The sequence below is a fragment of the Lathamus discolor genome, chromosome 11 (genome assembly GCF_037157495.1).
Source record: "Lathamus discolor isolate bLatDis1 chromosome 11, bLatDis1.hap1, whole genome shotgun sequence".
NCBI lineage: Eukaryota > Metazoa > Chordata > Aves > Psittaciformes > Psittacidae > Lathamus > Lathamus discolor.
In genome coordinates this window covers 1,358,100-1,373,315 of record NC_088894.1, presented here as the reverse complement: position 1 = coordinate 1,373,315, position 15,216 = coordinate 1,358,100, and the positions used below count along the sequence as shown (strand labels likewise).

The window sequence follows — 15,216 nt, the reverse complement described above, 5'->3', positions numbered from 1 at the left end:
CTGAATCCAAAGCAAGTGATCCCACGCAGCCCCATCCTCGGCAACGATTAAGCTCTCCCGTGTCTGCACCCACATCCTCAGCGTGGTGGAAACTCTGACAGCTCATCCCCGGGCCACGAGGAGAGGCAGGATCGTGGGACAGGCTTCACCACAGCCTGAGGACCTCGGAACTGCCCTGGGAGCACAAGTGCTGTGTCAGAGGGCAGGGGAGCTCTGTAACCAAGAGGTGCTGAGTCATAGCCTCGGTTGTTCCTGCGTGATGCCCTGGCAGTCACAAGAAACTGGGTGAAGGAACTTGGGTTTGATCTTGCCAGAGCTGAGGTGTTCTTTCAGGTTCAGAGTCATGAAGTGGGGAATGTACTCTCCTTATCTCCCAGATTTCCTAATAAATACTCCGTGTCTGAACTTCTGGGAAGACCAAAGTCCAATAAATCAATCACTTCCCCAGCTCCAGTATCGCAGGAGGAGGTACGGAGACAGAAACAGAAACCAGCATTAGGCCATCTGTACAGTCTCACTGAGGCTCAACCAGCTCAACCTGAGCTCTGCAAACCCCTTACCTAGTCCCTTACACCACATGGTTGAAAGCATCCTGAAGTCCGCAGGTCTGAGACTCAGCAGCAGCACCCAACGCACATCCTCACTGAGCTCACATCCTCACAGCCCTAGCTGGTAAGTCATAGAATCATAGAACAGCTAGGGTTGGAAAGGACCTTAAGATTGTCTTGTTCCAGCCCCTGCCATGAAAGTCATCATTCCCTGCACTTCCATAGAAAAAGGACCCAGTCTCCCTGCTCCACTCCCTTCTATTGCAGCTAAATCATGGCACAGCTGGGAAGGCTCCAGACTGAGCACTGGATACTGCTGACACCCAATGTGTTGCCTGCTGGATGCTCTTCTTGAGCAGGGATAAGGGACACAGCACACAACAACCAGAGCCCAGATTCTCCCCCATATCCAGGTGACACTACGAGGTCTCTGATTCCCAATGCTCTTTAGTCAGGCACAACAAGCTGCTCCTGCTCTCTCCCTAAAGGCTGTGTAAGATGGAAAAGGCCATTGTTTTGAAAGGGAAAGCAGACGGTTTTGTCGGGAAACCTGTTTTATATTGTCCCTGATGACAATACCTAACGCACTTGTGGCTCTAAACAGCCAGAGGGTTGGTAAGGACGTTATGGTGTAGTCACTGCAAGCTTCCTGACCGGGTTTCCCAGGACACTGATGCAAGACGAAGGGCATCAGAGGGTTTAGGGGTACATTCCGCTTGTATCCAGGCTAAGAGGAGGCAGTGCCAGGCGGAGCGTTACAGGCCAAGTACCTCGGGAGCAGACTCAGGGGAGGCAAACAAAGGCTGAACAAACAGAAGCGTGCTTCAGACGTGACCCCAATGCTCTGTGGATTCCCATAAGGGACTTTCTAAGCCTCTGAGGGCAAACCCAAACTCTTCTGTAAAGGGCAGCTTGGAAGCAAAGGCTGGGAATAAGCGATAATGCCCGTGCTGAGCTCTGTAATGGCCGCAAGAATCATAGAATCATAAAGTAGGGTTGGAAAGGACCTGAAGATCATCCAGTTCCAACCTCCCTGCCATGGGCAGGGACACCTCACACTAAACCATGGCACCCAAGGCTTCATCCAACCTGGCCTTGAACACCGCCAGGGATGGAGCATTCACAACCTCCCTGGGCAACCCATTCCAGTGCCTCACCACCCTCACAGGAAAGAATTTCCTCCTGAGATCCAATCTAAACTTCCCCTGTTTCAGTTTGAACCCGTTACCCCTTGTCCTGTCACTACAGTCCCTGACAAAGAGACCCTCCCCAGCATCCCTATAGGCTCCCTTCAGATACTGGAAGGCTGCTATGGCGTCTCCACGCAGCTTCTCTTCTCCAGGCTGAACAGCCCCAACTTCCTCAGCCTGTCTTCATACAGGAGGTGCTCCAGTCCCCTGATCATCCTTGTGGCCTCCTCTGGACTTGTTCCAGCAGTTCCATGTCCTTTTCATGTTGAGGACACCAGAACTGCACACAATGCTCCAGGTGAGGTCTCACAGGAGCAGAGTAGAGGGGCAGCATCACGGCGTCGGAGGCTCTGTTAAACAGGGCAATGCCACGCTCCTGTTTCTTTAGCTCCCTCTTTAACCGCTGGCTGGGTGCTATGGCAGTGGCTGAGCAGGTCTGCTGGGGGTGAGACTGCCAGGTCACTGCGTCTGCTCGGGGCTCAAAGGCTCCGTCTCCTCCTCCCACCTCACTCTGCCTTTGACAAGCGGGACCTTGCAAGCTCATCGCATTTTACAGTGGGGAAAGAAGGGCCTCAGCACAGGGAGGGAGGGAAATGGGGGTGCATGACCCCGCAGCACACACTGCACCCTGACTGATATTGACAAACTAAACCGTTTCCTTTCCGTTCGCGCTGTTCACCGGGGTTTGCACATCTTCAGCTACAGAATTCACTGGTCGAGCTCTGGGTTTGGCCAACATGAGGCAAAAAAAGGTCTCGTTTCACGACGCGAAATAGAAGAGATGAGGAGGCAGAGCTGCACCCAGCCCTGGCCGGATGCAGGTTAACGGTTAGGAGCCACGCTCAGCCCAAGAGTCCATCCCCTTACCTGGCACATGGAGCTGACAGCATCCCACTGCCTGGGCCTTGGCTCCCGGTTTCCCTGCATCCAACCAGCTCAGGCTGGGCGCTGGCCACGTCTGCTGTGCCTCTGGTTGCTCTTTGGCACATCCCAAAGCTCTCAGGAAGCTCCTTGCAAAAGGAGGGAACAGAAACCACAAACTGAGGAGGGGAGGAAACAAAGGCAGGGGGTGAGGGGAGATCCCATGGGAAGAAAAGCAAGGCTGGTGGCACCAGAGCTCGGCCTTAGCGCGTTGAGAGGGGACCCACCATGAGCACAACGGCCGAGCCCATTGGCCTGGTGCAGCCGTGGGCTCGCTGGTGCCATGGAGCAGCTCAGGGCATCTCGGTCCCGGTGTTCTGTACCAACAGGGATTCAACTTCTTCTGCTCCTGCTCGTTTTGGGGCTTCACCCCCCGAAAGCCACGGGAGGCTCGGACAGAACGCACTTGGAGACCTTCTGCAGCAAAGGAGGGCTGGAAAATCACAGCGGGGTGAGGGAAAGCCGGTGCTGCAGCACAGCAGAGCCGGGGCCATCCCAGCAGCATCACCAGTGCCACCGGTGGCTGTGGCAATGGCTTTGTCCTGAGCCGGGGGCCCTCTCTCGGGTCACTGTCACCCCAGTCCAGCTGAGCACAGCGTGGTTTGCCCTGGGTGCTTCAGCTCCTTCTCCGCTCCTGCTCGTGGGCATTTTGACCTCCTCAGCCTCCCCTCTGCTTCCCCACTGCAGCTGGTGCTCTCCATCTGCCCATCCTTGGGCCTGTGCAGACCCAGCACGTGCGGAGCACAGGATGAGGCCCAGATCAGCAGAAGGAAACCCACAATCAGAGGACAAAGAGAAGGTCAAATTGGTGCCTTTCTGGAGTGGTGACGGGCGAATGCAGCCACGTTCAGTGCGTGTTACACCACGCAATGTCCAAGCAATGCGGGTGGGCAGGGGGTGAAGGACCCGCACCTCCAAAGTAAAACCATGGGTAAATGTGCAGGCAGAGAGGGAATTTACCTGTCCTGTGCCTGCGCTGTAACCCAGCACCACGGTGGCCGGGCTCTGCTGCAGAGAGCAGGATTGAGCCTGCACCGGTCGCATCCCCTCTGCATCCCTGGAAAATTCCCATTTTGGTTTGCTCCAGCAATCCCGGCTCCTCGCCGGGTCAAGGCATGAGCCAGCTCCCTATGACCTCACCAGGAAAGCTCACACCGGTTCCTTAATCCCGTGTTCATCAGGTACCTATGACGCATCCCGTGTTCACCATTCCAGCCCCCCGGCGCTGGCTCCGCGCACGCCACCTTCTCACTGCGCCGCAGCGTGCCCGAGCGGCTCCCGCGTGGATCGAGGCGGCTCCCGAGGGTGGTTTGATGGGATGGGGAAGTCCTGACTCATCCCCACACCCGGCTGCAGCCGCAGGCACCGAGGCAGCCCCCGGCACAGACATCACCGGGTTGCGTTGGCTCTGCTGGGTTGTTTCTTGCCCCGGTCCTAGGTATTGAACACAGAGGGAAGCACGGCTCAGGCAGCACCGTGGGCTCGGTGCTGATGGCACTGGGAGCATCATCCTCTGTGTCCTATGTAAACGCTGCCACAGAGCTGCCCCTCAGGCACAGCTCACAGGGGAAGCAGCCAGTACAGGGATCAGGAAGCTGCCGACTGTTCCTCTTCTCCCTCCTGCCTTTGGAAGCTTCCCTATAAACCAAAGGGGGCTTTATCCTCTTCACCCTTTCAACCAATTACCCTTATGATCCCCCCCCAGGTCGAGCTGTGGCTGCTGCTGTGGTCCAGGTGGGAGCTGGTGGGGAATTGCTGCCCTCCAGGATGCTGTTCCAGCAAAGCCCGGTTCCTGGAAGCGGAGCAGGATGCTCGTGCCGGGCCGTTTGGATGCTCTCATAAAGGTCCACATTTACAAGAAGGATTCCCTGCTGTCCCATTGTCCGCGAGGCCAGGCAAGGAGAAACCTCGCTGTGCGGAGATCCCAGCCAACTCAGCGCAAGGGAATCCGGTTTGGGAGGAGACCGTGGATAATGGGAGCAGGAAGACCTGGAGGGGGGTCTGGCCCTGCTGATAAGGAGCCTACAGCCAGGCCCAGTGCCCAGAGCACCACCGGGTGCCTGGAAAGCCCCCGCAGGGATGCTCCGACCGCCTGTGCTGGGTTGTACAACGCCAGCACCCAGCTCGCACTGAGCCGTCGCCGGGTCAAAGTGACCCCGGCAGAGCGAGACAACGGCTGCAGCTCCTGGATAAGGCAGCTCAAGGGCAGAGCCGAGCGCTGGAAAGCGGAGTTATGGACCCCCCTCCGGTGGGATTTCAAGGCCAGGCTTGGGAAAGCCGCAGGGGCATTGTCAGGATCCGTCCTGCTCAGGGCACAGGTGGGAACAAGGGGTCCCCGCTGCTGCTTTTCAGCCTTTTGCTTCTCTGCCCCTTGGGTGAACCAACCCAGGACAGTGTCAGGATCCCTGCATTGCTCCATCCCCAGAGCCCAAAGCTGGGGTGAGACCGTTGCCAGCCTGGGATCCCCAGGTCCTGCCTGCAGCACCGGGGCAAACAGTGCAAACCCAGGGCTCCAGAGGGAGCAGCGGGGATGCTGCCCCCAGGATCAGCCCCATTCATCCAGCCTGCCGTGGATGAAGAGCTCCTTGCAGCAGGAAGAGCCTGTGCTGTGTCTATGGGCAGCAAGGGGAGGTTAAAATCCCCTCTTGTGCTTGGTTATGTTCATCTTCCTCTTGGGGCGGAGGGGGGGGAAGTGTGGGGCACTTCCACACAGCCCGTGTTTGGCAGTGCTTGAAATAGCTCGTAACAGGGGAACACTCCTCTGTCAAAGCACAGACTGTTCCTGGCAGCTGCTCACATAAAAAAGAGCTATAAAACCCCAGCCAAGCCCATTCCAGGCACCCATGGAAGCGCTGGCTCAATCACTGCTGCTAGGCTGGGAAAGGAGCGAGAGCATCACCCTTGGGGACGTCCCTAAGCCACATCCACAAGGCATCAAAAGCCCTGCCTGCAGCCAGCATCAGTGCCCCAGGGCACAGCTCTCGGCTGAGCGAGCACCTCTTTTGCTTGCTGCAGGGTCTGGGGACAGCCCTGGTGCTCCGGGTGACGCATTCGGGTTGCCACTGGTGGCAAATCCCAACGCGGTCGGGGTACATCCTGCTGCTCACACGCAGTCATGCTGAGGCTGATGGAGCTGATGTCACGGTGATGGTGCGTGGTCATGGGGTGAAGCACGGGCAAAGAGAGGGCAAGGGTGAGTGGAGGGAGAAGAGGATGGGTTGGGACATGCAGCAGCATCTTTCTCCTCCAAATGAGACCAGGAAAGGACTCTGGTACCAGAGAATCGTATAATAAAATAACTTCTTTGGCTTGTTTCTTTGGCAAGCTTCTGAGCATTGATTCCTTTGCACTCTAAACATCCATTTCTTTAGAAAACATGGTATAAAACTAGGTAGTTTAGAAATAACTTTAAGGCCAGCAGTGACTTCAGGAGCATCCTACACCCGACGTGCCTCAGAGCAAAGTCCCTTCTCAAAACCCATGACGAGTGACTCCTCCATGGGAAAACCTGTTAAATAACTAAAGAAACCCCATCAAAACCAGACCCCCACATCTAAAACAAAGCCAGGCAGGTTTCTGCCCCGGGACAAATGAGCCTGTCCGCAAGCTTCCCTTCTGATACAGCATTGACCCTTGCTGGGGATGGCAAACCCATGGCCAGCACCCCGCTGGAGCCGCGCTGGCCACCGGCACAGGGATGCTGCTGCTCCCAGCATCCCGGCCCAGAGGCAGTGCTGCAGAGCAGGACCCATCGCGTGTCCCCAAGGCTGCCCTTGGGGTTTGGAAAGATCAATAAATTAACAAAGCCACAGACCCAAAAATCAAACCAGAAACCACCCGGAAAGTCCGGTTCGTGTTCTCAGCGCAGGAGGAAGCGCTCGCGGACCTGCTCCTCGATGGAGTGCAGCTTGGCAGTCCTCAGCGCCCGCAGCAGCTCCTTGGTGACCGGGTTCCCCTCTTTGAGGTGGGTGAGGAAAGCCCTGAACTTCTCCTGCATGGCCGCCCGGGTGCCCAGCGCCTGCATCCTCGGTGGGTGCTCCAGGATCTGCTGCAGGCGCTTCAGCTTCCTGGTGGGGATGTTCTGGTACGCCACGAAGTCTATCATGGCTTGCTCACAGTCGTCATCGCCTGGAGCTGCTGGGAGGAAAGCATCCAGAGGTTAGGGGGAACAGCAGGGGAGCAGGTCCCAGCCCTGGCCTCAGGGAGGTGGGAGATGCCCCATCAGCATTCAGGGTCAGGTTGGATTTGTCACTGAGCAACCTGGAATGTTGCGGATGTCCCTGCTCGGTGCATGGGGATGGGATGGACTTTCAAGGTCCCTTCCAACCCGAAGGAGTGAATGATTCCACGATGTGGTCCTCACCTGGGCATCGCTCTCCAGCCACAGCTGGGACTGGGAGCCCCGTGATGAGGCCAGCCAGGAAACGCATCTCTCCCCACCCATCTTCCAGATTTGGGAGGGTGTTTTAGCTCCCAGGACCGCATACATGATGCGAGCACGAGCCGGGACCACCTACTCTGCCCATGCCCAAGGATGCAGCAGCATCTGGCTCACAGCGGCTGCATCCTCGGCCAAAGCCAGGGCTTGCGGTGCTGGCAGCGTGCGGTGGAACCAGTGGGTCAGAATGGGCACTGTGCAAGTGGAAAAAGTGAGGTTGGAAGGAAAAAGAATGAGGAAAGCACCGAACACGACACCATTAAGCGGTCAAGGCCGATCTCTGCGGCTCGCTGCCCTGAGAGGCTGGCGCCAGCCCTCGCTGCAGCCTGCGTTTCCCAGCAGCAGCCCATCCTATGCAGAGCCGTTGGATAACAGCTTGTTTCGAAAGGGCCTGTAAACTTGAAACCACCCCGTGCAGCTTTTCCCTGCTCCTCTCTGCGCCGGGAGCAGTGGAAAAGGGGAACTCCAGAGAGCCGGAGCTCACCGCAGTCTGTTCAAACCTGCTCTTCGCCCCGACAGCTTTTCCCATGCGGGTTTTTTTACACCTCGAGGCAGGACCAAGCCCAAGCTCAGCCCCATTTGGAGCTTTTGGAGCAGCTCTGTCCCCGTCGAGGCGCTGTTGGAGTGCACCCAACGAGGGATGAATTCGGAGTGTTCAAGAGAGCGAAGCCAAACCATTCCTGAGTCAGGTAGAGACAAGCCCAGTTTCATGCCATTGTAAACTGGGAATGGTTTCATGGGTCACAGCAGGGGTTGGTCATAGAATCATAGAATGGTTTGGGTTGGAAAGGACCTCAAGATCATCCAGTTCCAACCCCCCCGCCATGGGCAGGGACACCTCACACTAAACCATCCCACCCAAGGCTTCATCCAACCTGGCCTTGAACACCGCCAGGGATGGAGCACTCACAACCTCCCTGGGCAACCCATTCCAGTGCCTCAGCACCCTCACAGGAAAGAATTTCCTCCTTCACCCAGATTCCCTCCTCCGCACTCAGGTCTGTGTGGAAGCGGGGCATTCCAATGCTCCCTGTTGGAGCAGGGAGGTGCCCGCACTGCTCCCAGGTGGAATTGTGCTGAACCAGGGCTATAAATACACCCCGGCTCCACGGCTGACGCTGCTCTCCTCCAGAAATAGCTGGAGGCCAGGCTGGCCATGGGCGCTGCTGCCTGATCAGCATCACACGTGCTGCTGCTGCTGCTCCCGCCTGCCTGCATCCCGCTGATGACAGAGCATCCCAGCTCCCGGCCCCAGTGGGATCACGCTCCTGGCACGGAGCTCGTGGCATGAGACAGGCTCCGTGGGGAGGAATGTCTGCGTTGGCAGTGCCAGGAGAGGATGGAAAGGGAAGAGCTCCTCTCGCATGCTCAAGCATCAATAGCTTTCCATAGAATAACGGAATACCAGGTCGGAAGTGACCTCCTGGATCATCTGGTTCAACCTTCCATGGCAAAGAAAGCTTTTGTTGAAGCTCTTCTTGATGGAAGAAAGTTCTTTATCCTGGAACAACCGCCCCAGGGATGCAGTGGAGTCCCTGGAGGATTCTGGGACACGGCTGGATGCGGTGCTGGATAACCTCCTCCAGGCTCCTATTCCCACAGCAGGTTGGACCAGATGAACTTCCAAAGTCCCTTCCAGCCTGCTCCATCCCGGCACTCCAGGACTGATTGGTTTGGGAAGTTCAAGGGGCAGGTTCACTGCCACCCAGGTCAGCCACGTGGAGTTTGTGCCCCGTGTATCCTGGTTGATGTCGGGGGGGGGTTGGAGCAGCTGCCTGCATCCTCTCACCCTTGGGATGGTTTTCAGCCCCTTCCTCATCCCCTCGCTGGTTGGGGTGCACATTACAAAGCACCCCCGGAGCCAGCCCATCGCTCTCCCCTGCTCTTTGCTCTATGCTTTAGCCAAGAAAGGCTGGCCCAGATGATCCTTGAGGTCTCTCCCAGCCTGGGATTCTATGATCCGTGCCCACCGGCCTTCAGCCTCCAGCATAATCACAGTGACACAGCGGACACCACATCTCTAGCACCTAACAGATCAAAAGCCACCCCATGCTCAGCTCCAAAGAACCTGGGATGCTGCTCCAATGAACCTGGGATGCTGCTCCAATGAACCTGGGATGCTGTTCCAATGAACCTGGGATGCTGCTCCAATGAACCTGGGATGCTGCTCCATTCAACCTGCACGAGACAACGCTGTGGCCATAGCAAAAGCTCCTGGAAAACAGGCTCAAAGCCTGGGAGAAGTGGGAATGCCAAAGGAGAAGAGCCATGCCAGGAGCAGAGCTGGGCACCTCAGTGCTTCGAACTGAGCCTGTTTACATGACCCAGACCACTGGGTATTGCTGTGAGCTACCAGTTAGAGCTGAATGGCTGCCAAAACTGCCCTTGCATCCCAGAATCCGCAGTTATCCCGGTTTCTGGTAAGAACTGATGGGATTTCACTGCCAGTTCTTTGTTGTCTCTGATCAAAGAGCCTGCATGGGCTCCGGATGAGCCCTGCACCCTGCCCTTGCCCTAAAGGACCAGCCCTGAAGGTGGAAGAAGGCAGGCAGACTGGATTCTACCCATTATTATGACTACTTATGGGTCGCTCCATACTTTTACCAGCTGTTTCACCTCATTTGCCATCTAAGGAGGAAAAAAGCCTCCAGAGAGCTCACTCTCACCCTGGCAGCATCACAGGCCCGGCATCCCCACAGAGCCCCAGCTCACCTGGTCCCTGTGTGCTGTTGCCCCTCTCCTGCCCGCAGGAGGTGCAGAGGGTGTCGTGGTACTGGTTGCCCTCCACGTTGACCACCTTGCCCTGCTGCTCGCAGTCCTGGTGGGGCTGGCACGGCTCCGTGCTGGAGGTGGAGGAAGAGAAGAAGCCGCGGGGGCAGGCGCTGCAGCGGGTGTTCTCAAAGGGGGTACCTGTGAATGGGGAGGGAAGGGGAGGTCAGCCTGGGGTGAGGAGCGGGTAAGGAGCAGGGGATGATGCCAGCAGGGTGCCTGGCATCACTGAGCATGGGGGGGGGATAACGGAGCAATCATTTCTTCCCCAGAGCAATCACTGCCTGCAGTCACTGCCTGCAGCTCCCCTGGAAGCGTGTGCAAAGAGCAGCGTTTGAATCTCCCACCCCAAAGCACTTGGCGCATGCTGATGAATGGGCACCGGTGCCCAGAGACAGGAGGAGAACCCGTCTGCCGCCGAGGAGAGCCGCGGCCCGGGCCGGAGGCACCCGATGGGTGCCGGAGCCGGGTGCCAAAGCAGCCTTTGATTCACAGCGGAGTCAGGAGGCTCCCGGCCAAGTGAAAGTAAAAGGCAGGCAGGAGGTGAAAGCTGCTGCTTCCCACCCGGGCTCGGGGCCAGACCCACTTCTGTGTCACAGGGACAGGGCCACGCGAGCCCGATTGCACCAGGGCACGTTCCTTGGGAGATGGGAATGGTGCTGACAGCGGCAGGGCTCACAGCCCTTGCGCCTGCTCTTCATCCACCCAGTTCAGAACGGGGGTTCTACCTTGTCACAACCCATAGCTTTGGCTTTACCAGAGTCCCAGCCAACGATCCCAGCGCTCAGGTCTGTATTTGCAAATAGGAAAGCCAAAATAAAGCCTGTGCCCCACCAAAGGATCTGCACATGGATCAAAGCACCCATCCAACCCGTGCTGCAGGGAGCCCATCATCCCCACCCAGGCACCGCCACTCCCAGCTCTGCCTGCTCACGCCGTGTGCTGGGTCCTCGCTGGGTGTTCAGGGGTCTGGGCTGCGGCATCGTTCCCAATGCAAAGCCATTAGTGAAAAACGAGTAAAGCCCACCAAAAATCCAGCTTCTCCTCCTAGGGCATGAGCCCACATGGAGCTGCTGGAACGAGGCCAGAGGAGGCCACGAGGATGCCCAGGGGCTGGAGCCCCGTATGGAGACAGGCTGAGGAAGTTGGGGCTGCTCAGCCTGGAGAAGAGAAGGCTGCGTGGGGACCTCAGAGCAGCCTTCCAGTACCTGAAGGGGGCCTATAGGGATGCTGGGGAGGGACTCTTTGTCAGGGACTGTAGTGACAGGACAAGGGGTAACGGGTTCAAACTGAAACAGGGGAAGTTTAGACTGGATCTAAGGAGGAAATTCTTTCCTGTGAGGGTGCTGAGGCACTGGAATGGGTTGCCCAGGGAGGTTGTGAGTGCTCCATCCCTGGCGGTGTTCAAGGCCAGGTTGGACAGAGCCTCGGGTGCCCTGGTTTAGTGTGAGGTGTCCCTGCCCATGGCAGGGGGGTTGGAACTGGATGATCTTGAGGTCCTTTCCAACCCTGACTATTCTATGGTTCTGTGATTCTATAGGTCTCATTTGGCTCCTCAGTCCTACAGCCACATTTGATGGTTCATTCCAAGGGGCTTCCCCGCATCACTTGCAGACCTACTTCACCTCTCCTGCATTGCTGCATTCTGTACAGTCGCATCCCACAGCATAGTTCTAAGCATCACCCGAAGACCACAGGTATTTCTCCTCTGGCTTGGGAGCCTGGAGCGCTTCAGCACACATGGAAGGACTTCAAAAGCCTCCACATTAAAGCAAGGTAATGCTGGTTGTGCCACTGCTGCCCACGCTGGTTTATTATTGTTACACCAGGCTGTGGTTGGGGCAGAGCCTGGTCCTGGGTGAGAAAGAAACCGCTCGCAGGCAACTTGTAGGTTTAGAAAGCTTGGATGGGGACAACCAAGGGACAGGGGGAATTTGTGCTGGGGACCCACTGGAGAAATAACCCCCCTAAACGGCCCTGTGATGTACACCGCCCCAGGGGATGGAGTCTTGGAGTCAGGAGTCTCCCCAAGGCATGAATCAAAGCAAGGCTGATTCGATGCTCTCGGAACCACGTTTTGGACGCAGCCTCTCCAAACGGCTCAGTGAAACCCACAGACCCCAGCCCTTGAGGTACCCAAACCCACCAGCCCTGCCCTGGCCTCACCAGAACCTTTCCCAGCCTGGATTATCAGCAGCAGGGGGCTGACGGAGGAGCAGGAGCTGCTCAGACCTTTGCACCCATGGTGAGCACTGGCAGGGTGATCTGCTGCTGCGGGATGGGGGGATCCCAGCTCTGCAAGGAACCGGGATCACCGCGTCCCGCCCGAGTGTGGTGCTGGGGGATATCAGAGGCTTTCAAAGCAAAAACAGGGGGCAAAAAAGCAAAGAATGACTCCTTTGAGAAGAAGCCAGGAGCAGTTTCAGGCACCAGCAAGGACAGCAGCGCACCAGTGAGCGAGAAGAGAGTAACTCAGGCTGTGGGCTATAGAAAGAGCTGCTCTATTCCCCTCTGATTTTCAGCTCCAGCAGAGATGTGGGGATGTGGCAAGAGCCCCAGGAGCACACACACAGAGGCACTCACCCAGCTTCTCCACGCCGAAGCCCGGCGGACACTTGGAATGCCGGGTGCAGAATTCCATCTCGGAGTAGTACCCATCCTGGCACTGGCAGACGCGGTTGTGGGTGGCGTTGCACTGCTGCACCTCCACCTGCCTCTCCCCGCAGAAGACGTTGCAGTAGCGGCACTTCTCCAGGTAGTTCCAGTACTGTGTGTAGTGCAAATCCGGGCAGGGCTCGCACCGCGTCGGCCTGTCCCTGGTGCAGTGCTGTGCCACGAAGGTCCCCGGCGGGCACTGCCGGCACGTGAGCTGCTTGTTGGATGCAGCATCTCTCCATTGGTAAACGGGTTGGGAGCTGCAGCCGAGCCGGGCCAGGAGGAGGAGGAGAGGGGCGAACATCCACTGCAGCAAAGACAGCACAGAGAGAGCCCTTAGTGCATCCTTCCGTAGGGGAAGAAGCAACAAAGGTGACTGCTGAATCGCAGAGGCGGTCACTGGTGTTAGGTACAACGAATTGCTCTCCCAGCCCCAGGGGTAAAGCAACAGCTGTACCAGGGACCAGATGCTGCCCTCCATTGCTTCCCCATCACCCTCCTCTTGCCACTCCAGGTGACAAAGCATCCTTCCCAAACGATGCTTCCCAAGCCCGTTTCACCACGCCTTCACAACCCAATTGCCTTCACAACCCAATTGCCCTCTCTCAGTGCTAAAAGCAGCTCCAGCACATTCCCCTCTTTTCATCCCAGTCAATTCCCCACCATCTGGGGTAAGCAAAACCTTTGCAGACGTTTCCCAAACAGCAGACGCACTGCGTGCTCCAGAGGGACTCCCGATGCTTTCGACATCCAGATGCTCCGTATGAGACCAGAGAAACCCAGAGCCGCCTTCATCCCCCCTTCTCAGAGCACGCGTGCCCAGACTTCAGAGCAGACGGTGCCTTACCTTGGATGGGTGCCTTAAATCCGGCACGTGGCGGGATGACTGCATAGCACCGAGGGCTTCCGAGCGCCTGGGGAGGCACAGCGGGGTCCTCAGAGGCTGGCGCTGGCTCCGAGGGCAGCGGCTGGGCTCCGCGGCAGCACTGCCGATCCCTCCTGCTTCGGAACGGAAAGAGCGAGAAGGGCAGTCAGGAAACGCTGCATTTCCCCGCCTGCAGCCCAGGGACCCTCCCTCCGAGGACGGCACCGGCTCTCCCCGGCCCGGGCACCGCAGCAGCCTCTTGCAGCGCGGCTGTGAACCGGCTCTTCGGCGAGAGCCTGCGGCCGAGCTCCTGCCGCCCGCATCGCGCTCGGAAGAGGCGAATCAGCCCCGGAGCAGGCGGGACCCGCACGCTGCGGCCAAGGAGGGAGCAGAAACGGGCCCATCCCACCGCATCCCGTCCCACACCCCCACCCCATCGCATCCCATCCCTCACCGTGCGCGCTGCGCCGATCCCCTGCGCCCGGCGGCACCTTTATTGCCTCAGCCCACGGGAAAGACCCTACTTGCGCAAGCGGCCGCGACGCCCCGGCCTCCCCCCCCAAAACACACACCCCGCTCCCCTGCGGCCCCACAGCTGCCCGCTCGCTGCCTGCGCTCCCTTCCTGCCGGCACTCACAGGCAGCAGCGGCCGGATCTGCTCCGCAGCGATGCGGGGAGGGTTGGATGCGGCTTTCGCTGGGGAGCGGCGGGGAAATTCCCCCGAGCACGCTCTGTTCCCTGTAAACGTTAAATAACTTCCCAGTAACGGCGCTTGGCTCTGATGGGGGCACCTTTTGCCCCCCCAGCCTCAGCCGCAGCGCAGAGGGGCCGGTTCTGAGAACAGCACAGACCCCCCCCCCCGCCCCAAGCCCCGTCCTGCGGCCGCACACCGCGGGGCACCGACCCCGCTGGAGCAGCCCCGCTCCGGGGGGTTGGCAGCGGGATTCCCGCAGGATTCCTTCAGGCATCAGAGCCTCAACTTTCTCCTTTCGGGAGCGCTGAGGACATCACCCGAGTTCCCTCTCGCGGGCTAACACCATCCAGGAGCTGGTGTCAATAGCACAGGTGATAGCTTTCCATAAATCCTGGACCCCAATTTGCAGTGGAAGCTGAATTCAGCCTCACAGGTACGTGCTTATCGGAGCAGGAGTGCATTTAGCAGTGCCTCTGCTTAAGTACATCAGCCGCACGTACCTTGGCTCCTGCCCTGGCTCCCCGGATTCCCTCTGAAGGCAAGGAAATAATCCAAGGGCTCCTCCATGAAGCGCTCCATGTGCTGGGAAGGCACCACTCGTGTCCAACCGTCCCAGCTCCAATCCCTCTGTGCCACAAGGGGAAGGAGGAAAAAGCACAGAATTCATCTGCTCTTCAGTGTAATAGCAGGAGAGCTCTGCAGTGAGCCTGAAAACCAGCCAGGCACCATTGCTCCCATCAGGAATGGGGCAAAGAAGGGGAAAGCTGCAGCCAGTTCCAAATAGCTAAAATAGTTCAGCTTTTTCCTTGGTTTTAACCTTGCCAGTCAGTGGAAGAGAAGGAAAAAGACCTACAGAGAAGTCACAGTCTGACACAGGGCACTCAGCTGGGGAATGGGATGGGGTTTGTACTGCACCCCCTTAGTGCCATGGCTTGCCACCTTCAGCTGTGAAAAGGGCAGGAGAGTGAGATGTGATCACAGACTCACAGTGAATGGCTTGGGTTGAAGGGACCTTAAAGCTCCTCCAGCTCCAACCCCTGCCCCGGGCAGGGACCCCTTCCACTGGAGCAGCTTGCTCCAAGCCCCTGTGTCCAACCTGGCCTTGAGCACTGCCAGGGATGGGGCAGCCACAGCTT

General features: G+C 58.1%; 1 protein-coding gene across 9 annotated transcripts; it reads right to left on the bottom strand.

Moving 5' to 3' along the window:
- Positions 1-5,932: 5,932 nt before the first annotated feature.
- On the bottom strand, positions 5,933-14,674 carry TNFRSF6B (TNF receptor superfamily member 6b). 9 transcript variants are annotated; one of them, XM_065691811.1, is made up of 5 exons: positions 14,581-14,674; positions 13,369-13,523; positions 12,450-12,828; positions 9,810-10,007; positions 5,933-6,796 (listed from the first exon to the last, which is right to left on the bottom strand). In XM_065691811.1, the coding sequence occupies exons 1-5, from the start codon at positions 14,657-14,659 to the stop codon at positions 6,519-6,521; spliced, it is 1,089 nt and encodes a 362-aa protein (XP_065547883.1). In that variant the 5' UTR covers positions 14,660-14,674; the 3' UTR covers positions 5,933-6,518. The 9 variants fall into 9 exon arrangements, with proteins under 9 accessions (XP_065547883.1, XP_065547886.1, XP_065547885.1 ...); XM_065691814.1 differs by having other exon boundaries at positions 5,933-6,793; XM_065691813.1 differs by having other exon boundaries at positions 13,369-13,520.
- Positions 14,675-15,216: the final 542 nt, after the last annotated feature.